This window comes from Rhinoraja longicauda, chromosome 21 (assembly GCF_053455715.1).
Source record: "Rhinoraja longicauda isolate Sanriku21f chromosome 21, sRhiLon1.1, whole genome shotgun sequence".
NCBI classification, from domain to species: Eukaryota; Metazoa; Chordata; class Chondrichthyes; order Rajiformes; family Arhynchobatidae; genus Rhinoraja; species Rhinoraja longicauda.
This window is the reverse complement of record NC_135973.1, coordinates 24,696,030-24,720,039: the sequence shown is the minus strand read 5'-3', so window position 1 is coordinate 24,720,039 and position 24,010 is coordinate 24,696,030. Positions and strand designations below refer to the sequence as shown.

The window sequence follows — 24,010 nt, the reverse complement described above, 5'->3', positions numbered from 1 at the left end:
ATTATGTTGAAAAGTGGCCCTTTTTGATTTTTGCCCTGGATTTGTCTGCCTGCCATTTTTACTTTTCACCTTGCTACCTATTGCTTCTACGCTCATTTTACACCCCTCTGTCTCTCTGCTCATGCTCCCATCCCCCTGCCACATTAGTTTAAATCCTCACCAACAGCACTAGCAAACACTCCCCCAAGGACATTGGTTCCATTCCAGCTCAGGTGCAGACCGTCCTGTTTGTACTGGTCCCACCTCTCCCAGAACTGGTTCCAATGTCCTAGAAATTTGAATCCCTTCCCCTTGCACCATTTTTCAAGCCACGTATTCATCTGAAATATCCTCCTATTTCTACTCTGACTAGCACGTGGCACTGGTAGTAATCCAGAGATTATTACCTCTGAGGTCCTATTTTTAAGTTTATCTCCTAGCTCCCTAAATTCACCTTGTAGGACCTCATCCCGTTTTGTACCTATATCGTTGGTGCCAATGTGCACCACGACAACTGGCTGTTCACCCTCCCCCTCCAGAATGTTCTGCAGCCGCTCAGAGACATCCCTGACCCTTGCACCAGGGAGGCAACATACCATCCTGGAGTCTCGTTTGCGGCCGCAGAAACGCCTATCTATTCCCCTTACAATTGAATCCTCTATCACTATAGCCCTTCCATTCTTTTTTCTCCCCTCTTTTGCCGCAGAGCCACCAATGGTGCCATGAACTTGGCTGCTGCTGCCTTCTCCTGATGAGCCATCTCCCCCAACAGTATCCAAAATGGCATATCTGTTTAGGAGGGAGATGACCGCAGGGGACTCCTGCACTACCTGCCTACTGCTACGCTGGCTAGTGGCCACCTGTTCCCTTTCTGTCAGCTTAACCTTTACCTGCGGTGTGGCCAACTCACTGTACGTGCTATTCACGACCTTCTCAGCATCTTGGATGCTCCAGTATGAATCCAACCGCAGCTCCAACCTTTCAATGTGGTCTGCCAGGAGCTGCAGCTGTACACACTTCCTGCACACGTAGTCATCAGGGACACCGACAATATCCCTGATCTCCCACATGTTGCAGGATGAGCATTCCACGGGGCCGATCTCCACTGACATGTCTTACCCCCAAATTAAATCAAATCCCTCTTAATCCTTTAAACTGTACCTTTACTAAAAAGCAGTGAACCGTTAACTCACTGTACCCTTAACTCACTGAACCCTTAACTCACTGAACCTTAACTCACTGAACCCTTAACTCACTGAACCCTTAACTCACTGAACCCTTAACTCACTGAACCCTTAACTCACTGAACCCTTAACTCACTGAACCCTTAACTACAAAGTACGAACAGAAAGCAGAAATACAAACCTGAGGTTACGCCCAATCAGCGGCTTCCTCCAGGCCACTTCTTCTGAAGTGTGAGGGAACGTTTTTAACCCAACGCTGCTCCAACCGCTCCTGGGCCTCTGTTTCCTCCCACATCTCAAAGACGGTGGGTTTGTAGGTTAATTGGCCACCAGCCTAATCAAGGATGATTCTCACCCCGGTCACTCCCTCTTCTCCCCACTCCCATCAAGCAAGGGCCACAGAAGTGTGAAAATCTATACCTCCAGATTCAGTGACCGTTTCTTCCCAGCTGACAACTAAACCATCCTATCAACACAAGAGAACGGTCCTGAGGTACCTTCTACCTCATTGGAGACCCTTAGACTATCTTTTTTCTGACTTTATCTTGCACCATGTTATTCCCTTTATCCTGGACCTGTACACTGGACAGCTCGATTGTTATCATGTATAGTCTTTCCGCTGACTGGATAGCACGCAACAACAAACATTTCACTGTACCACGGTACACATGACAATAAACTAAACTACACTAAATTAAACTAAATTAAACTCTGTAAATTACCCCTAGTATGTAGGAAGTGGATGAGAAAGTGGGATAACATAGAATTAGTGTGAACAAGTGATTGATAGTCGGCATGGACTCAGGGGGCAGAAGGGCTTATTTCCATGCTGTATCTTTTAACTAAACTTCACAAAGTCTTGAATGCAGCCACAAGGAACTGCAGATGCTGATTTCCAAAAATGAAGCTAAGTGTTGGAGTAACTCAACAGGTCAGGCAGCTTACCTGGAGACCATGGACAGGAGACGTTTTGGGACGGGACCCTGCTTCAGACTGATTGTAGTGAGGGGGTGAAAGCTGGAAGAGAGGTGGGGCAGAACACATCCTGGCAAGTGATAGGTGGATACAGGTGGTGGGGAGGGGGGGGGCTGATTGGCAGATTAATTGACAAAGGCACGAGCTGAAAAGACAAAAAGAGTGAGATTTGGAGATAAGGAAAGAAGAAGTGTGAAATGTGAAGCTAGAGGAAAGAATATAGGTGGATGGGGAAAGGGATAAATGGTGGGGCACAGGGAAGAAAGGGGGAAGAAGAGGAGGTATAGGGGTTAGGTGTTTGTAGGTTACTTACCTAAATTTGGACAATTTAATGTTCATGGTTGGGTTGTAAGCTACCCAAGCGGAATATGAGGTGGTGTTTCTCCAGTTTGTATGTGGGCCTCACTCTGGCAATGGAGAGGCCCAGGACAAAAAGGTCAGTAGGTGAATGTGAAGGGGAGTTAAAGTGGTTAGAGGCCGCGAGATCCAACAGGCCTTGGTGGAGCAAGTGGAAATATTTGGCGAAATGAAGCCTTGAATGCAGACTGACCTCTTGCTGCCAGTGCTGACAATAGCTATCTTCATGCAGAAAGCCAACAGCACTATCTTTACAGAATACATGACAGATTCCTCCTCCCCCAGTTTGTAACTAGCTGACTCCATCACTGGAGTTTAGAAGGATGAGAGGGGATCTTATGGAGACATATAAAATTATAAAAGGACTGGCTAGATGCAGGAAAAATGTTCCCAATGTTGGGGGAGTCCAGAACCAGGGGGCCACAGTCTTAGAGTAAAGGGGAGGCCATTTAAAACTGAGGTGAGAAAGAACATTTGCACCCAGAGAGTTTTGAATTTGTGGAATTCTCTGCCACAGAGATCAGTGGAGGCCAAATCACTGGATGAATTTAAGAGAGTTAGATAAAGTTCTAGGGGCTAGTGGAATCAAGGGATATGGGCAGTGTGGGGACCCAACACAGACAGTGGAGCACATAGTTACCAGTTGCCCCAAATACCGGCCACCGAATGGTGAACGAGGTCTGATTGACCTGGACGATGACACGTTAGCCTGGCTCGCCTCAACGGAGCTGCAGGTCTAAAAGACGTACGACATAAGAAGAAGGGAGAAGGCAGGCACAGGTTACTGATTGTGGATGATCAGCCATGATCACAATGAATGGCGGTGCTGGCTCGAAGGGCCGAATGGCCTCCTTCTGCACCTATTGTCTATGTTTCTATGTTTCTATGACTCAACTGGGTAAAAGTATTCACATCAGAGAAGGTCCGATCAGTGGGGTTATGGAATGGGCGGCAGAGTGGTCCCTCAGTAGAGTTGCTGCCTTACAGCTCCAGAGGCCTTGGTACGATCCCAACCACGGGCGCTGTCTGCGCCAAGTTTGTACCTTCTCCCTGTGATCTCGTGGGTCCGTAGGAAACCGGAGCACCCGGAGGAAACCCACAAGTTCACAGGGAGAGCGTGCAAACACCACACAGCCAGCGCCCAGGGTCAGGATCGTGCCTGGGTGCAGTGAGGCAGCAGCTCTATCAGCCAGAAAGAAACACATTGTGCTCAATTGGCACCGAATGATATCAAGGGGTTGGATCGCGTTGGACCAGCCTGTGGCTCTCCTTCATCTCTCGTCAGGTACCTGTGGTTACTCTGACCTTTCGTGGCCTCACAGCTGAGAGGTGGAGAGTGTCACGAGCAGTGACTGGGCCTCGGGCGGAAGAAGCAACAGCTCACACTCAGAAGGTCCCTTCTACTAGTTTGGTTTCGTTCAGTTTAGAGATACAACGCGGAAACATTGCCCTTCAGCCCACCGAGAGCGCCGACCAGCGATCACCCCATGCACTAGCACTATCCAACACAGTAAGGACAATTTACAATCTTTACTCTAGCCAATTAACCTGCAAACCTGCACATCATTGGCATGTGGGAGGAAACCGGAGCACCCGGAGAAAACCCAGGCGGTCACAGGGAGAACGTACAAACTCCGTATGGACAGCACCTGCAGTCAGGATTGAACCTGAGACTCTGGCGCTGTGAGGCAGTGATTCTACCGCTGCGCCACCGTGCTGTCCCCTGTGGGCGCCAGTTGTAGGCTCCTCTGATGAACAAGGACATTCGGAAAGAGTTGAAGAACATGAGGGGCACAACAGGGGAGAAATAGGTGTTAGTCCAGGTGGGGCACAGAAAGGGGGGGGTAGAAAGGGAGGTGTGGGGGGTCAAAGGGAAGGGGGGAAGGTGTTGTCGGGGTTACCTAAATTTGGAGAATGCAATATTGATACCATACAAAACGTACATATGGCCAAACGTGGGCAGATGGGACTAGCGTAGAAGAGGCATCTTGGTCGGCATGGGCAAGTTGGGCTGAAGGGCCTGTTTAACATGCTGTATGACTCTAGGGCTCCAAACACAGGTGCAGATATGAAAACATATTTGCATAGGTACAGAGATACATGCAGATGGTGTCTACACATGCACATATGTGCGTTTTATATGAGATACATGGAACTAGGCTGGTGGGAAATTTGTGACTATTGAATAATTTGCCAGCTCCTTATTAGGTTCACACAGGAAGGATGGTGTCCTGATAGGTCTTACATAGCAGGCAGATTGAATACAAATACTCTCACCTTAGGGAGGTGAAGTAGAAATTTGTCAAGGCACAAGCTGATCAAATTTTAACGATTGGTAAAGAACAACACACCAGGGCAGCTTCGAATAAGAGGGGAATCATAAAATCAGAATCCTGCTGGTGAATGCTTGCACAATAATGAGTCTGAAGCTTCCTGTCAAAGATGCTGCATTTAAATGCAGAAAAGATCGAGAGAGAGAGAGAGAGAGAGAGAGAGAGAGAGAGAGAGAGAGAGAGAGAGAGAGAGAGAGAGAGAGAGAGAGAGAGAGAGAGAGAGAGATCCCCTTTTCAGATGCAGCTGACGGAAATGCTTTTCACACTCAAGTGATGTTCAGACGCTGTGTGTAGCTACAGCCAGCCCTCCTTCGTACAGGAACACAGCCTCATTGAAACTTAAAAGGCTCTGCCTCGGAAGGCAGGCAGAAGCGAAGGACGGAGATCATCGCCAAGGCGACCTGCAGCTTGTCACCGTTACCTGGAGGAGCAGCTTCGTCTCCCTGGTCTGGAACGGCAGGGCAAAGGGGAGACACAGGTGATCTTCCCGTCAGCCGCGACCATGGAAGCTGTCGCCTTGTACAATTTTGTGGCGTCGGCCACCGACGAGCTGAGCTTCAACAAGGCAGATACCCTGAAGGTAAGTACAAAACAGCATCCATCTCAAGCACTGTTTCAATCAGCACTGCATTCTCCCATTCACCCTCTGGTTCAGCTTTAGCACGACGTGCTTTCTTGAGTGTAGGAAGGAGCTGCAGATGCTGGTTTAAACCGAGGTTTATTCTTAAGTAACAGATTGAAACCTTCAAACCTTTCAAACCTTCAAGCCTGCTGCGCCATTCAACAAAAGCATGGTTGGCCTGTCCATTCACTTCGCTTGTTCCATATCAGTAAGTCCCTTGTCCATCCCAAATATAGATCTTGGTTTTAAAACTATCAATTGACCCTTCCCCACTCCCTCCCTAAGATGTTTCAATGAATGATTCAATTATACTTTATTGGCACATGTACCTCGGTACAGTAAAATTCCTTGTTTTGCATGAAACCCAGTAAAACCATACAGCCGAGGGAGTATAGATCACATTATGAAATAATTTATTCCAAGCACCCGACCCCACATGAAACCGAGCTCCAATTCAAAAACTGCACCACCTTCTTCTCAATTGCTTCAACGCCACCCACCGCTGTGTATTTCAAAGCTGCATCTTGTTGAAAACTCCAGGTTAATTTTTTTGCCTGTCGCGTGTTGCTCTGTGGGATTCGTGAATTAACCGTCACATTTATCAGATTCAATGCCGCAACTGCACTAAAAGACTTCCTGAGGGTTTTAAATGAAAAAGGTACATTACTGATAAAAAAGACACAAAGTGCTGGAGTAACTAGCGTGGCAGAGTGGGGCAGAGGTAGAGTTGCTGCCTTACAGCGCCAAGAGACCCGGGCTGTCTGTACTGAGCTTGCACATTCTCCCTGTGGCCACGTGGGTTTTCTCCGGGTGCTCCGGATTCCTCCCACATTCCAAAGATGTGCGGGTTTGTAGGTTAATCAGCCTATGTAGATTGTCCCTATTGTGTAGGCACGAGCTAGAGTACGGGCGATCGTTGGTCAGTGCGGACTCGGAGGGCCAAAAGGCCCGTTTGCACGCTCTATCTCTAAACTAAACTAAACTCAACGGGTCAGGCAGCATCTCTGGAGAACATGGATAGATGACATTTCAGGTTGGGACCCTTCTTCAGACTGAAAATGCATGCAGTGGTTTCATGGGCCTAAGTTAGATTCGAGCACAAAGGTTTAGAATGGTCTTCAGTGAGAAAGTGATGCAATGTTGGATGTGTTTTTTTAATATATGTGAGACATTAAACAATAAACCCATCTAACCCATGCAGACTGAAGAAGGATCTCGACCCAAACGTCACCTATCTATGTTCTCCAGGGATGCTGCCTGACCCGCTGAGTTACACCAGCGCTTTGTGTCATTTCTTTGTACACCGGCATCTGTAGTTCTTTGCTTCTAGCACATTACTGATACTCTGATCAAACTATTTAGACCTATTGAGTGTTTAATAGGTCTGCTATTGCAAGAATTGTGTGGCCAAATTCCCATCTCGAGTTTCACATTTATAGCAACTTTACTTCTAGAGATTTGACTGTAGGAAGGGATATCAAAACAGTGTGTTGTAATAGAGTAAATACCATTTATAAACATGGAGTCATACAGCGCGGAAACAGGCCCTTCAGGCCAAGTCGACCTCGCCAACCAAAATGCCCCATCTCATCCCACCCGCCTATGTTTCGCCCATATCCCTCTAAACCTGTCCTATCCATGTACTTGTCTAAATGTTTCTTAAACATTGCGATTGTACGTGCCTCAACTACCTCCTCTGGCAGCTTGTTCCATACAGCTTTGTGTGAAAAGGTGGTCCTTCAGGTTCCTACTAAATTTTTCCCGCTCACCTTAAACCTATGTCCTCTGGTTCTTGATTCCCCTATTCTGGGTAAAAGGCTCTGTGCATTTACCCTATCTATTCCTCTCATGATCTTGTACAGATTAATCAAAAGCTTTTAGTTTCATTTTGGTTAAATTGGCACACTTAGTAGATATAGCAAGTGAAAAATTAACCTGCAAAAATAAAGTAGTTCATTGTTTGGATCGGGTTTTATATTTATCATTGCCATAAATTCTGAAATTAATACTTATTTAAATGAGATTAAACTAAATGAGAAAGTGCATGTAATCTAATAAAATAATCAACCATATAATCTACTGGTGGTTTGTACTGAAATATACAAAATTAAAATTACATGAAATATTCAACTAATTGGTAATCTCACAAACATATTTAATGGGGGCACTTTGTAATATATTTAATTACAAGTCAAGCCGATTTCACTGTTAAATGCAGAGTATGATGATCTACAAATACAATGAAAATTGCAATATAGACATGTCGAGTCAGACAACACATAGAACATAATTATACATAAATTATACAAGGCAGTGAAAAGAAAAAAAAGGCTGCAAAAACAAGACATTAGTGCAAAGACATAATAGGGACAAGGCACTGGCACTGCAAGAGGTGGTTCGTAGTGTTGCGTTGCTGAGGTGGGTTTAGGGCTGTGCAGGTCGGGGGGATCTTATAGAAACTTAGGGGGGATCTTATAGAAACGTACAAAATTCTTAAGGGGTTGGACAAGCTAGATGCAGGAAGATTGTTCCCGATATTGGGGAAGTCCAGAACAAGGGGTCACAGTTTAAGGATAAGGGGGAAGTCTTTTAGGACCGAGATGAGAAAGTTTTTTTTCACACAGAGAGTGGTGAATCTGTGGAATTCTCTGCCACAGAAGGTAGTTGAGGCCAGTTCATTGGCTATATTTAAGAGGGAGTTAGATGTGGCCCTTATGGCTAAAGGGATCAGGGGGTATGGAGAGAAGGCAGGTACGGGATACTGAGTTGGATGATCAGCCATGATCATATTGAATGGCGGTGCAGGCTCGAGGGGGCCGAATGGCCTACTCCTGCACCTATTTTCTATGTTTCTATGTTTCTAAGAACCAGATGGTTGCAAGAAAGTGGCTGTTCCTAAACCTGTTGGTGTGAGACTTCAGGCTTCTGTACCTCCTGCCCAATGGTAGCAGCAAAAAGAGGGCACAGCCCAGATGGTGGCCATCCTTGATGATAGATGGCAGCGCCACATGGAGATGGTTTTGAATGTGGCTTTTCCTTCTGCTAGCTCACTTAAAACCAGTCGGCCACCCCTCCCCATTGCACTCACACCAATGCATTATTTTGAAAAAACATTATTTTAAATCCAAAAAAAAGTTGGAGCAGATCTTCAAGCCTCAAAACTCAACCTCTGTGATCCAACCACGCACAGTTCCCATATTACCTTCCCTGTACCTTTCCTTGTGCCAAGGCTATGGTATCTGAGAAGGAAGAAAGATACAAAGTGCAAAAGTAACTCGGCGGGTCAGGCAGCATCTCTGGAGAAAAGGAATAGGTGACATTTCGGGTCAAAATGCTTCTTCAGACTGAGGGACTCTCAGTCCGAAGAAGGGTCTCGGCCCAAAACATCACCTATTCCTTTTGTCCAGAGATGCTACCTGACCCGCTGAGATACTCCAGCATTTTGCGTCTATCTTTGGTGTAAAGCAGCATCCGCAGTTCCTTCCTACACATTGTATCTGAGAAGGAGATGTGAGTTGGAGTCTTTTCTTTCACTATATTAACTGTGAGAGGGTTTGGTAGGTGTCAAAGTTGTTTGCTCATAGGTTTAGTTTAATTATTTGAGTTAAGCATGCAAGCAGGCCCTTTGGCCCACTGAGTCCTTGGCAACCATCGATCACCGGTTCACAGTAGTTCTATGTTATCCCACTTTAACATCTTTAGGAAGTGGGTGAGAGGTGTGCAATCACAGAGATAACTTTCAAAACTCCCTTCAGACAACATCCTAGGTCAGGATAATCAGAGCTGAGGGGAGTTTAGAGAGTTTATAAACATTTAGAGAGTTTATAGACCGTTCTGTGTCATCCCACTTTCTCATCCACTCCCTACACATTAGGAGCGATGTAGAGGCTAATTAATCTAAAACCCACACATTCTTTGAGATGTGGTAGGAAAGCGGAACACCTGGAGGAACCTGTGCAGTCACAGGACGAATGTGCAAACTCCACACACACACAGCACCCAGGGGGGGGGAACAGTGGCATAGCGGTAGAGTTGCTGCCTTACAGCGCCTGAGACACGGGTTTGATTTTCAATATGGGTGCTGTTTGTACAGAGTTTGTACGTTCTCCCTGTGGCTGCATCGGCTCTCTGGGTGCTTGGGTTTCCTCCCACACTCCAAAGACGAACAGGATTGTAGTTTAATTGGCTTTGGTAAAAAAAATTGTAAAGTGTCCCTGGGGTGTAGGGGTGTACGTGGGTGATTGCTGGTCAACATGGACCACGCTGTATCTCCAAAGTTTAAAGTCTGGATTGAACCCGGGGCTCTGGTGCTCTGAGGAAACAGCTCTACCAGCTGCGCCACTGTGCTGCCGCAAGGTATTTTACAACCAAATGGCAATTACATTTCAGATAGTGAAAATACACACAGCCTAGTTTAGCTTAGTTTAGTTTAGTTTAGTTTAGAGATACAGCAAGGAAACAGGCCCTTCGGAAACAGTCCACGCCAACCAGCGATCCCCGCACATTAACATCACCCTACACACGCGAGGGACAATTTTTTAACATTTTTTTCCAAGCCAATTAACCATGTCTTTGGAGTGCGGGAGGAAACCGAAATCTCGGAGAAAACCCTTGCAGGTCATGGGGAGAACGTACAAACTCCGTACATACAAGCATCCATTGTCAGGATCGAACCCGGGCCTCTGCCGCTGCAAGGCAGGAGCTCCAATGTTACACCACCATGCCGCCGAGTCAAATTCTACCAGAAGAAAAGTATCTAACTCCAAAAGAAATCAAGCATTTACTTAGGGACAGTTTTCTAGGCATTCTTTCATCCCCCTATCTCATCCAAAATGGTCTTTATCACTCAATCGGCAATAATTATATGTAGCAACTTACACTGGATGGTCCTGACATTGGAGATCCATCGTACACCCCAGCAGAAAAAAAAATTCTCATTCATTTATTTCTTTGCCATGGTTCTCACAGAAAATTACTCGTGGAGTGCAGTCACTGGAGAGAGGTTAATGTGGCAGTCAATTTGCATTCAATAAGGTCCAATAACCTACAATGCATTAATTGACCAAGATAATCCGGAGATACATGGTACTGAAGATATTGGTTTACAAAAGAAATCACAAAGTGCTGGAGTAACTCAGTGGGTCAGGCAGCATCTCTGGAGGACAGGGCTAGGCGAGTCTTAGTTTAGTTTCGTTTAGAGATACGATACGATACAATAAAACTTTATTCATCCACAGAGGAAAATTGGTCTGCCAACAGTCACAACACAGAACAAGGTACATGGAAAAGTTAAAATTAGCATGGACAAAGCAAATACAACATTGAAATAGACAATAGACAATAGACAATAGGTGCAGGAGGAGGCCATTCGGCCCTTCGAGCCAGCACCGCCATTCAATGTGATCATGGCTGATCATTCTCAATCAGGAAACAGGCCCTTCAGCACACCGAGCCCACACCGACCATCGATCACTAGTTCTATGTTATCCTAATTTTGCATCCTGCACACTAGGGGCAATTTACAGAAGTAGGAAACTTTGAAGGAGCTTTATGTGGCAATTATTTTATCCAGAGAGTTGTAAGTGCCTGGAACATATACAGGCGGATGGGATGCGATTAGATTAGATAAATCTTTCACAGTTCCATTAAGTTGATTAGAATTTAATACACCCACCACCCTTTGTGTGAAAAGGTTAACCCTCGGATTCCTATTAAATCTTTCCCTCGTCACCTTGAACCTATGCCCTCGTGCCCAGTGGGGATCTCGAGAACTGTGCGTCAATACTGTCAAACCGACCGCCAGACTTGCTTCTTCCACTGGGAGATTCCATTTGTTGTCGTTAGGCAAGAGATGACAGCCAGCAATCACCAACCAGGAAGCACTCACTCAAGGCTTAGATTCCCAGATGGAGCTGAATGAACTTACACCTCACAATACAGGTCCACCACCCATTTTTCCCCAACTGGTGGTCCGGCCCCCTTCTTTAATCCTGATAGAGCGCTCTTGAAATGTGGCGCTATGCCGGGTGAGGCAGCCGATCTCAACCTCATCGGGATTTTCTGCAGCTGATCAACGGGTCGAATTTGCCCCCTGCGGCCGGAGCCGGCAGATCTGTTTCCATAGCCGACTTCCTTTAATATCCAAATAACCATCAATTTCTGTCTTGTATCTCAGTCACTGCACCTCCACAAACCTCCTGGAAGACATATAATCCAAAGTTCACCACCATCTCCATAAAGAAGTTTCTTTAGGGCGGCACAGTGGCACGGCTGGTAGAGCTGCTGCCTCACAGCACCAAAGACCCAGGTTCAATCCTGAACTCAGATGCTGTCTGTGTAGAGTTGCACGTTCTCCCTGTGACCTGGGGGGGGGGGGGGGGCTCTGGTTTCCTCCCACATCCCAAAGATGTGCGCGTTTGGCCTCTGTAAAATGCCTCTAGTGTGTAGGGAATTGATGCGAAAGTGGGATATCATGACAGGAGAGTGAACGGGTGATTGATGGTCGGCCTGGGATGGCAGCAAAGGTGTGGAGGTATGGCAGAACTGGGATGAGTGGAGACCTTAGTTTTGAGGGGACCGGCTAGATACTGCAGGTGGTGGTTGTTAGGCGAAAGTATACAGTTAATGGAAACACCCTTAACAGTATTAATGTGCATAGGGATCTTGTGGTCCAAGTCCATAGCGCCCTTAAAGTGGCAACACAGTAGATAGAGTAGTAAAAAAGGTATACATGTCAGGGCATTGAGTACAAGAGTCAGGAAGTCATGATGCATGTTTGTAGGACTTTGGTTGGGTTGCATTGGAGTATTGCGCACAGTTCTGGTCGCCCCATTACAGGAAGGATGTGGAGGCTTAGGAAAGGGCGTAGATGAGGTTTACCACATTGCTACCTGGATTAGAGGGTATAATCTATAGGAGAGGTCGGACAAATGTGGATTGTTTTCTCTGAAGCGTTGGAGGCTGAGGAGACCTGATAGAAGTGTACAAAATTATGAGAGGCATAGACAGGGTAGGCAGTTGGAAAGCTTTTCACGGCTGGAAATGTCAAAGACCAGATGGCAAATCTCTGGAGAAAGGGGCAAAGTTTAAAGATGTGTGGGGCAAGTTTTTTACGAAGGTGCGGTGGGTGCCTGGAACGCACTGCCCTGGTGGTGGTGGAGGCAGATGTGACCGTGGCATTTAAGAAAATTTTAGATGGGCACATGGATGTGCAAGAAATGGAGGGGTGTGGCGGGCCGAGCCACTTTGGTGTCAAACCGTCGTTTGTCGGGCTCGAACTCTGGCGTGGACTGGGCATGATCTGGGCCGACCAATCACGCGGTCAGTGGGGCGGCCATCGTGTGCCAGGAGAACAAAGGATTTGGCCGTTGGGATTTGAACTGGGGCACGCGCGGGTGAGCGACGGGGGCTGTATTCGGTTAATGATTAAACGGAGCGTTTACACAATGTGTGGGCCTCTACAGTGGTGACCCCGATGATCCAAAACGGCCTATTTTGGATTGTATCATGTCTGCAGCCGACTACCCAGACCAGCAGCACACAGTTTCGATCAAACTGCCCACTTTCTGGACATCACAGCCCCACGTGTGGTTTCAACAGGCTGAAGCCCAGTTCCACATCCGCCAGATCACCGCCGATTGCACCAAATACTACTAGGTGGTCAGTGCACTGGATCAGGACACCGCCAGGCGCATAATCGATCACCTTCACCAGCCACCAGCGTACGAGGGCCTCAAAACGCTCCTCATGCGCACTTTCATTCTCAGCTGCCGCGACAGGCTAGCCAGACTCCTGCACATGGCCGGCCATGGCGACCGCAAGACGTTCATGCTTACGGAGGAAATGCTCACCTTGATGGACGGACACACGACCTGCCTGCTGTTCCAAAAGGTAGTGGCTACTGCGGCTGTCCAGAAGCATCGCCTGCTCCACACATGGGGTCATCACTCGGGGCGGCGTTTTCTCGTGGACACAGAAGCAGAGGTCAGTGTTTCGTCCCCATTGGGGGCCGACGCTCGTTCCGGAAAGAGGGGGCCTTCTCTGGCTGCCACCAATGGCAGCAGCATCAAGGCATACGATCCCGCTCAACTTCGACTCCTGTCATTTCAAGTGGCCCTTTACTATCGCTGACGTCTCCCAACCGCTGCTGGCCGCCGATTTCCTCCGGGCGCACTCCCCGCTGGTCAACGTGAAGGGACAACGTCTCGTCAATTCTGAGACGTTCGGGTCGAACACCTTGCGCCACGCCGAATTGTCTGCGCCACATCCCGGCTCGGTGACCTTCTCCGACAACGAGTACGCCAGGATCTTGGACGATTTCCCCGACATCATAACCTCCCAGTTCACAACGGCCAGCCCCAAGCACGGGGTGAAGCACCATATCCCCACCACCGGACCGCCAGTCCATGCACACACACGCTGGATGCCCCCCGACAAGCTCCAACTAGCCAAAGACGAGTTCCACAAGATGGAGGAAATGGGCATAGTGCGCCGCTCAGACAGTCCGTGGTCATCCCCGCTTCACATGGTCCCCAAAGCGTCTGGGGGCTGGGGACTCTGTGGGGACTACCGCCCTCTCAACGACATCACAATGGCCGACCGGTACCCTGTCCTTCATATCCAGGACTTCACGGCCAATCTGGACGGCGCCAAGGTTCTTTCCAAAATCGACCTGGTACATGGCTACCATCAGATTCCAGTCCACCCGGACGACATCCCCAAGACGGATCTCATTACCCCGTTCGGGCCCTTTGAGTTCCTACGGATGCCTTTTGGCCTCAAGAACGCCGCCCAGGCTTCTTGAGCCCCCTTGGACACGGTGGGCCGTGGACTGGATTTCGTGTTCATCTCCCCTGATGACATCCTCGTTGCCAGCGCTCTCGCCAGGAACATTGCGCACACTTACGGCTGTTCTGCCAGCAGCTCAATGAGCATGGCCTGGCCATCAACCTTGCCAAGTGTCAGTTTGGCCTCCCTTCCATTAGCCTCCACATCAACCAGCACGGAGTGGTCCCGCTCCCAACCAAGGTTGAAGCCATTCGCAAGTTTGCCAAACCCTCTACGGTGAAGGGACTCCAGGAGTTTGTCGGCATGGTCAACTTCTATCACCGTTTCATGCCAGCAGCCGCCAGGATCATGCAACCGCTGTTCAAGGCCTTGGCCAACAAGCCGAAAGAGCTCGTTAGGACGATGCAGCCACGACTGCGTTCAACAACGCCAAAGAGGTGCTGGCAAAGGGACGATGTTGGTACATCCACGGGCCAATGCGCCAACAGCACTCACGGTTGATGCATCTGGCACAGCCGTGGGCAGAGTGCTGGAACAACTGATCAATGGAAGCTGGCAGCCCCTCGCCTTTTTCAGTCGTCACCTGAGACCCCCACCCCCCCCAGCAAAAATACAGCGCTTTAACTGGGAGCTCCTCGTGCTCTACCTTGCCATCCGGCATTTCCGCTACTTCCTCGAGGGCAGGGATTTCACAGCTTTCACCGACCACAAGCCACTCACGTTTGCCTTTGCCATGGTGTCTGATCCCTGGTCATCCCGGCAGCAGCGTCACTTGGTCGACATCTCCGAGTACACGACTTGTGTCCAGCACATCGCAGGCAAGTGCGACCGGGTCGCAGATGCGTTGTCCCGCTCCGCCATCAATGCCATCCATGCTCTGGCCCCGGGTGTTGACTACGCGGCGGTGGCGGCCGCCCAGCGAGAGGATGAGGAGATGCTCGCCTACCGCACCGCCATCTCCTGGCGAACATTCCCACCGTAAGCCACCGCGAAGGCCTTACCAGGGACCCTTCCAGTTACTGCAACACGGCACCACGCCCTTTGTCATCAACATGGACGGCAGGCACGAGACTGTCTCCGTGGACTGTCTTAAGCCGGCACACTTGGACATTGTCCAACCAGTGCAGGTGGCACAACCCCGCCACCGTCACGACCGCACCCGCCCTCAACTCTGCCAGCTGCGACCCTGAAAGCAGGAGACACGTACACATGATCAGGCCGCCTCACTCGTCGGCCTAACCGTCTCCATTACTCCGGTTCTGGGTGGGGGGGGGGTCATGTGGCGGGCCGAGCCACTTTGGTTTCGAACCGTCGTTTGTCGGGCTCAAACTCTCGCGGGGACCGGGCGTGATCTGGGCCGACCAATCACGCGGTCAGGGGGGCGGCCGTCGTGTGCCAGGAGAACAAAGGATTTGACCGTTGGGATTTGAACTCGGGCACGCGCGGGTGAGCGACGGGGGCTGTATTCGGTTAATGATCAAACAGAACGTTTACACAACGCATGGACCTCTACAGGGATATGGATCATGTGCAGGCAGATGAGATCAGTTTAACTTAGCATCATGTTCAGCACAGATATTGTGGGCCAAATGGCTTCTTCCTATGCTGTACTTTTCTATGATCTATGATTCTTGACACACTTACATTGGTTTGTGTAATCTGGTATTTTCATTTGTTTAAGAAGTATAAGAAAATAACTGCAGATGCTGGTACAAATCGATTTATTCACAAAATGCTGGAGTAACTCAGCAGGTCAGGCAGCATCTCGGGAGAGAAGGAATGGGTGACGTTTCGGGTCGAGACCCTTCTTCAGTCTGAAGAAGGGTCTCGACCCGAAACGTCTCCCATTCCTTCTCTCCCGAGATGCTGCCTGACCTGCTGAGTTACTCCAGCATTTTGTGAATAAATGTTCATTTGTTTCCAGCTTATTAGCTGCTAATAATATGCATTGTGCTTTACATGTGCAGTTCTCGAAACTATTTTGGTCAGAGTTTTGGTCTAAAGGTTAAAATCTAGCAAGTAACCAGAAAACTACCATTTAGCATTTTTGTAGAAACAAGGAACTGCAGATGTTGGTTTACAAAAAAAGATACAGAAAGTGCCAGATTAATTCAGTGGGTCAGGCAGCCTCTCCAGAGGTGACATTTTGGGGCGGGTGCCTTCTTCAGACTGGAAAGATTTAATATTTTATTGAACACAAGATTTTAAACAAGGGAAGATTCTAGACCATAGTTATAATCTACCCACAACTTAAGATCTCTGCCTAATTTAGAAAAATATTAAAAAATGTTCATCCAGATTTTAGGGAGGCACAGTTGCGCAGCGGTAGAGTTGCCAGAGACCCGGGCTTGATCCTGACTACAAGTGCCGTCTGTGCAGAGTTTGTACGTTCTCTCTGTGACCGTATGGGTTTTCTCCAGGTTCCTCCCACGCTCCAAAGATGTGCAGGTTTGTAGGTTAATTGGCTTCTGTAAATTGCTCCTTGTGTGTCGGATCGAACTAGTGAATTGGTGATCACTGGTTAGCGTGGACTCGATGGGTCGTTAGGCCTGTTTCCACACTGTATCTCTAAAACTCTAAAGACTAGAACTACTGCAAATTTAGCGTCTGAAATTGTAATATTTCTGCGCAGGATTATAGAATAGGCACAGCACAGAGATGCTTATCTGGACCCTCAAATCTGTGGCTATAGGTTGTAAAGCAAATTCCTTCATTTCAGATGCTTAACCAACTCTCTACAATATTTTTCTCCCATGTCCTTCATCTTTTCAAACTGGGTTGAATTTAAGAAGCAATTGAAATTGTCTGCAGATTTATAGTACTTGCACTTCAGTGAAACAAAGGCTTTGTGCAATATTTTTTTCTTTTCTTTTCTTCAGGTGCTGAACATGGAGGATGACCCAAATTGGTATAAAGCTGAATTACACGGCATAGAAGGCTTTATTCCCAAGAATTACATTAAGTTGAAGCCGCATGAGTAAGTATTTACTGGGAGAATGCAGAAACAAGGAACTGCAGATGCTGGTTTACAAAATAAGACGGTGCTGGAGTAACTCCGTGGGTCAGGCAACATCTCTGGAGAACATGAGTAGTCTGGTTAGTCCACGTTTCTGGTCGAGACCCAGCCTCCCACAAACGCTGCCTAACCCATTGGGTTCCTCCCAACGTTTTGTTTTTTGCTAGCAACTGCTGTCTCTTATGTTTCTAACTTGAAACGTCAACTGTTTCACACTCTACAAAAGGCAAACATTTATCCAAATGGGGAGAGTCTAAAGATGATCTGTATCAACTTTACTCTACTACATCATGTACTATTCACAGTTCTGAATCTTTAACTGCATTCAAACAGTTACATGTATGGTATATCTGATCTGTTTGGATAGCGTACAAAACAAAGCTTTTCACTGTCACTCTACACTTTACTTCAGATTTTAAAGATAGAGTGTGAAAATAGGCCCTTCGGCCCATCCAATCCGCACCGCCAGTGAGTAAACAGGCCCTTTGGCCCATCCGAACCGTACCGACCAGTAACCCTGTACACTAACCTACACACCATGGACAATTTTACAACTTTACCAATTAACCGACAAACCTGTGCATCATTGGAGTGTGGGAGGTGACCGGAGCAACTGGGGAAAACCCAGGCGATCAAACTGCATATAGACAGCACCCGTGGTCAGGATCGAAACAGGGTCTCTGGCGCTGTAAGGCAGCAACTCTACTGCTGCAAAACTGTGCCGCCCACTAATGTGACAATAATAAACCTAAAGCTAAACCTAAATAACATGACCTTCCTATACTGATTTTAACGCAATTGTTTTACTCAACAGCTGGTATGTGGGCAGAATCTCCAGAACATCAGCGGAGGAAGCACTCCTGAAACAAGAATATATCGGGGCTTTTCTATTACGAGAAAGTGAGAGCTCACCTGGTGATTTCTCCATATCGGTAAAGTAAGTAATGCACCTGTTTGCCACACAAAGAGTTCCCCACGTCAAGAAAGATTGCAAACCAACAGGTTTGCCTCTCCTATGGCCCCAAGCAATAGGTGGATGAGCTGCTCAAAAGATTTTATTTTGTGCTGTTGGTATTATAGAGATTGTTGGACACAAAAGCTCACAACACCAGCCTGGAAAAATGATTCACAGGCTGGAGTCTGTAGTCAACTAGCTTGGGAATTCTGTTTAGTTCAGTTTAACTCAGTTTGATTCAGTACGGACACAGGGCCTTTGGCCCACCAAGTCCACGCTGAACATCGATCACCCGTCCACACTAGTTCTATGTTATCCCACTTTCGCATCAACTCCTTACACATTAGGTCAATTTACAGAGGCCATTTGACCACAAACCTGCATGTCTTTAGGATGTGGAAGGAAACCGGAGCACCAGGAGAAAACCCACACGGTCACAAGGAGAATGTACGAACTCCGTATAGACAGTATCCAAGGTCAGGATCGAACCCGGGTCTCTGGCACTGTGAGGCAGCAGCTCTACCTGCTGCGTCACTGTGCCAATCTGTGATGCCCTATTTTGCTCTGACCTTGACTTCGTCATTTATAATTTTACAAGTTATTTCCTGAAATACCCTTGATTTAGTGCTGAAGGCTCATAACCAAATGTAGTCCATGGTATTCGTGCTTATGTCTCTCATTCTACGCAATTTAGATAAGACCTACATTTTTCTATTTTTTATAAACTTCAGGACACTCCAAGGCACTTTATAGCCATTTAATTATTTCCGATGTTAGTCACTTGTGAACAGGGCAACAAATCTGCAGCCATTCGTCAGTATTGACGACAGAATCTTTTTAAGGAGGTTGAACGTGAGAGAAATATTTGAATAAGGTGGATAATGCTCTAGGATTTTTTTCATCCTCCAAGGAGTCTGCGATTAAACACAAAAAGCTGGAGTAACTCAGCGGGTCAGGCAGCATCTCTGGAGAGAACGAATGGGTGACGTTTCGTGTCGAGACCCTTCTTCAGACTATCCCTCGACCTGAAACGTCAGCCATTCTTTATAGACAATAGACAATAGGTGCAGGAGGAGGCCATTCGGCCCTTCGAGCCAGCACCGCCATTCAATGTGATCATGGCTGATCATTCTCAATCAGTACCCCGTTCCTGCCTTCTCCCCATACCCCCTGACTCTGCTATCCTTAAGAGCTCTATCTAGCTCTCTCTTGAATGCATTCAGAGAATTGGCCTCCACTGCCTTCTGAGGCAGAGAATTCCACAGATTCACAACTCTCTGACTGAAAGTTTTTTTCCTCATCTCAGTTCTAAATGGCTTTCTCTTCAGGGATGCTGCCTGTCCAGTTGAGTTACTCCAGCATTTTGTGTCTATCCGGTTTAAACCAGCATCTGCGGTTCCTTCATCCACAAGTCTGCGATTAATGTTTTTCTAAAGGATGTCACCTCCTGTGCCATTCAATACAGCTTAGTTTTTGAGAAACAGTGTGGAAACAGGCTCTTCGGCCCACTGGGCCCGTGCTGGCCAACAACCATCCCATATGCTGGTTCTATCCAGGGACAATCTACAGAAGCCAATTAACCTACAAACCCGCACGTTTTGGGAATGCGGGAGGAAACCGGAGCACCCAGAGAAAACCCACACGGTCACAGGGAGAACATGCAAACTCTGTGCAGACCTGATGTCAGGTTTGAACCTGGTTCTCTGGCGCTATGAGGCATCGACTCTACCGCTGATCCACTGTGCCACCTTGAACTATCACGACTGCTTTGGGCTATCAGGAAGGATCTGACCTTCAAATGGGTTTTCAGATCATATCTGCCAGCACCTCGCTGAATCATAATTTCAGGGCCTGTCCCATTTGAAAGATTGAAGCACAACAATGTGAGCCAATGGGGGTGCACTCTGGCGCAGGGGTAGAGTTGCTGCCTTACAGTGCCAGAGGCCCGGTTTCGATCCTGATTATGGGTGCTCTCTGTAGGGAGTTTGTACATTCTCCTGAGTTTAATTTAGAGATACAGCACAGAAAGAGACCCTTCGGTCCACCGAGTCTGTGCCGACCAGCGACCACCCTGTATACTAGCACTATCCTGCACACTAGGGACAATTTACAATTTTTTACCAACCAATTAACCTACAAACCCTGGGACGAAACTGGAGCACCCAGAGAAAACCCACACGGTCACGGGGAGAACGTACAAGCTCTGCACAGACAGCACCCGTACCTCAGGATCAAACTTGGGTCTGTCACTGTATGACTGTATGTATGTGTATGTGTATGTGTTATTGCATATTTTTATTGATTATTTTTATTGGTCTTATTGTTAAACTGCGGGTAATTTTTCATTTCACTGCACATTTATGTGTATGTGACAAATAAATTGACTATTGACTATTGACTATTGATTGTAAGCCAGCAACTCTACCGCTGCGCCACTGTGCCGTCCTTGTGACTGCATGTGTTGGCCGTGGGTGCTCCAGTTTCTTCACACATCCAATTAAAATCGTAAACCAGCAATTGATTTTAAAATGATTTACTGTTTCCCTGCTACTTTCCAGAGCTGCTTGCAGGCTTGGTGTTTATGAATGTTACTTTTGCCACATAGGGGTGCTATTGAGTTCTTATGTTATGTTATGTGATCTTCGTTGCAAGTCGTAAAGGATGTTGTTTAAATATCGGTTATCATCTGATCGCATCAGCTTGACAATTCACAATTTGCTGAATCTTCAAACAGTTTTGGCTGACTACAAATGTTTTGCAGTACGTCTCCTGAGATCTTTTGATACTGAGCAAAGTTACACCCATACTAGTTATAAGTTGTCTCGGGCAGGTGCTGTTGGCGCTGTGGGTGTGAGGTTTTTGGCTCAATATTTATTGCAAAGCTCTTATTTATTTTCTCTTTTGTACTACCTGATATACTCAGCTGAACCCAGCAGGTCAGCAGGCAACATCTGGGAAGGGAATGAACAGATGACTTTAGGGTACCGACCCGAAACGTCGCCTGTCCATTTCTCTCCAGATGCTGCCTGACCCGCTGAGTTCCTCCAGCACTTTGTGATTTGCGCAGGATTCCAATATTTGCAGTTTCTTGTGCTTTTTCTCATCCCAGGAATCCCAAAGGGGCGGGACAGTGGCGCAGCGGGTAGAGCTGCTGCCTCACAGCACCAGAGACCTGTGCTCAATCCTGACCTCGGGTACTGCCTGTGTGAAGTGTGCACGTTCTCGCTTTGATGGTGGTTTCCTCCAGGTGCTCTGACTTCCTCCCACATCTCAAAGACGTGCTGGTTTGTAGGTTCATCGGCCTCTGTAAATTGCCTCTAGTGTGCGGGGAGTGGATGAGAAAGTGAGATAACATAGAACTCGTGTGAGAAAGGTGATCGATGATTGACATGGAATCGGTGGGCTGAAGTGCCTATTTCCATGCTGTATCTTTAACTGAGATTAAAAAATCCAATAAAGGATGTATTATTGAACTGCAATCTTGTGCGAAACACGATACTCATGTTTCGTATTATTTGCCTAAGTAGCGCACAAAATAAAGCTTTTTAGACTTTGTACTTTAGAGATACAGCACGGAAACAGGCCCCATGGCCCACAGAGTCCACACTGACCAGCAATCACCCTGTACACTAACGCTATCCAACACACTAGGGACAATTTACAATTGTGCCAAAGCCAATTAACCTACAAATCTGCATGTCTTTGGAGTGTGGGAGAAAACCGGAGCACCTGGAGAAAACCCAAGTGGTCACATGGAGAACGTACAAACTCCGTACAGATAGTACCATAGTCAGGATCGAACCCGGGTCTCTGGCGCTGTAAGGCAGCAACTCTACCGCTGCGCCACCCCATCTTTGTTGTATATTGGTACACCTGACCATTATAAACCAATTCCAATACCAAAAAGGTTTTACTTATTTGGCGGTCTGCTTTTTTAAACACATACTCAGTCACGTGATGTAGACACCATGGGAATGCTCGCATTTTGTCTGTCCAGCCTAATTACCCCAGAAATGAAGACACAATGAAAAGCCAACTGTGCTAATGGTCCTGGCAGAGAACAGTGCAGCACAAGAACGGGCCCCTTAGTCCACAACATCAGTGCCAAACATGATGCCGAGATAAACTAATCTCCTCTGCCTGCATGTGACCAATATCCCTACATTCCCTGCATATCTATGTGCTTATCTCAAAGCCCCTTAAAAACACCACAGTTGCATCTGCCTCCACCACCACCCCTGGCAACGCGTCCCAGGCCCCCACCACTGTGTGCAAAAGACTTGACGCATGCATCTTCCTTAAACTTTGCCCCTCACATTTCTAAGCTATGCCCCCTGGTCTTTGACATTTTCATCCTACCAATTAATAGTTTCTTGGTTTTCGATCTTGAGATGAGACTGCAAAAATTAAATTCAAGACTGATTCAATTACTTGAAATGAAATAGACCAGTTGCGTTGATGTGACGTGAGCTCATGTTAAATCAGTAATTTAACCTGTTAGCTATCATCACTCTAGGTATGAACATACCCATTATCTCTCAGGAAGAATAAAGGAACTTGCATGTACGCCGTGCTTTCTTATTAGCTCATAAGTTCTAGGAGCAGAATTAGGCCATTCGGCCCATCAAGTCTACTCTGCCATTTAATCATGGCTGATCTATCAGTCCCTCTCAACCCTATTCTCCTGTCTTCGCCCCATAACTTCTGACGCCCTTACTAATCACGAATTTGTCAATCTCCGCCTTAAAAATATCCATTCACGTGGCCTCCACAGCTGTCTGTGGCAATGAATTTCACAAATTCGCCACCCTCTGATGAAAGAAATTCCTCCTCGTCTTCTTTCTAAAGGTACGTCCTTTTATTCTGAACCTATGGCCTCTAGTCCTAGACTAGTGGAACCATCCTCTCCACATCCACTCTATCCAGACCTTGCACTCACGTTGAGAATCCCACCTCCAATAGAGTGTGTGTGTTTGAATCATAAGCTTGTGGGAAACAATGATAAGCAGCACACAGTATAGGGGCGGCACAGTGACCCAGCTTGTAGAGTCGCTGCCTCACAGAGCCAGAGACCCGGCTTCACTGAAATACCAGGTTAACCGGGTAGCGCCACCAGCACTGGCTGCCTCGCCAACTGTCTGTTTTTGTTATTTTAGGTATGTGTTAAAAGTACGTTTTAGTGTTCCTTGGTTTGTTTTATGTGGGAGGTGGAGGGGGGGAGTTGGAGGAAACGTTTTTTCAATCTCTTACCTCGACGGAGATGCGATTTTTCTCCATATCGTATCTCTGTCCCCACTGCGGCCTAACATCGAGGAGTTGGTGGCCTTTCCTGGAGACCGGCCCGGCTCTTCATGCCATGGGCGCGGCATGGACTTTAACATCACGGAGCTTGCGATCCCTTTGCTGGGGATCGACTGTGGAGAGCTCCAACCGCGGGGCCTGTGGACTTTAACATCGTGAAGCCCGCGGTCTCTGGTAAAGAAGAGGCTGACTCGGGAGCTCCATGCCGCGGAGAGTTTCAACCGTCCCGACGCGGGAGTTTTTACAATCATCCCGACGTGAGGGCCTCGGACAGTCGGCAGCGGCGACTGCGGATGGTTCAACAGCCCCGACCGCGGGAGGAAGATGATTGAACTTTAGTAATTTCCATCACAGTGAGGGGGAATCCGCTGTGGTGGATGTTTATGTTAAATTTTATGTTATGTGGCTGTGTGTCTTGTTGCTTTTTACTTAGTATGGCTGTATGGTAACTCAAATTTCACTGTACCTTAATTGGTACATGTGACAATAAACTGATCTTGA

At 47.4% G+C, this 24,010-nt stretch overlaps 1 protein-coding gene across 1 annotated transcript in view; it reads left to right on the top strand.

Annotated features, from left to right (window-relative positions):
- Positions 1-5,056: 5,056 nt before the first annotated feature.
- LOC144604068 (GRB2-related adapter protein-like) overlaps positions 5,057-24,010 on the top strand; it is a 44,142-nt gene continuing 25,188 nt past the window's right edge. Inside the window, exons 1-3 of the mRNA XM_078418143.1 lie at positions 5,057-5,408; positions 17,117-17,214; positions 18,068-18,190. Coding sequence (XP_078274269.1) covers positions 5,331-5,408; positions 17,117-17,214; positions 18,068-18,190 — 299 coding nt within the window. The 5' untranslated portion in view covers positions 5,057-5,330. The remainder of the gene's footprint in view (positions 5,409-17,116; positions 17,215-18,067; positions 18,191-24,010) is intronic.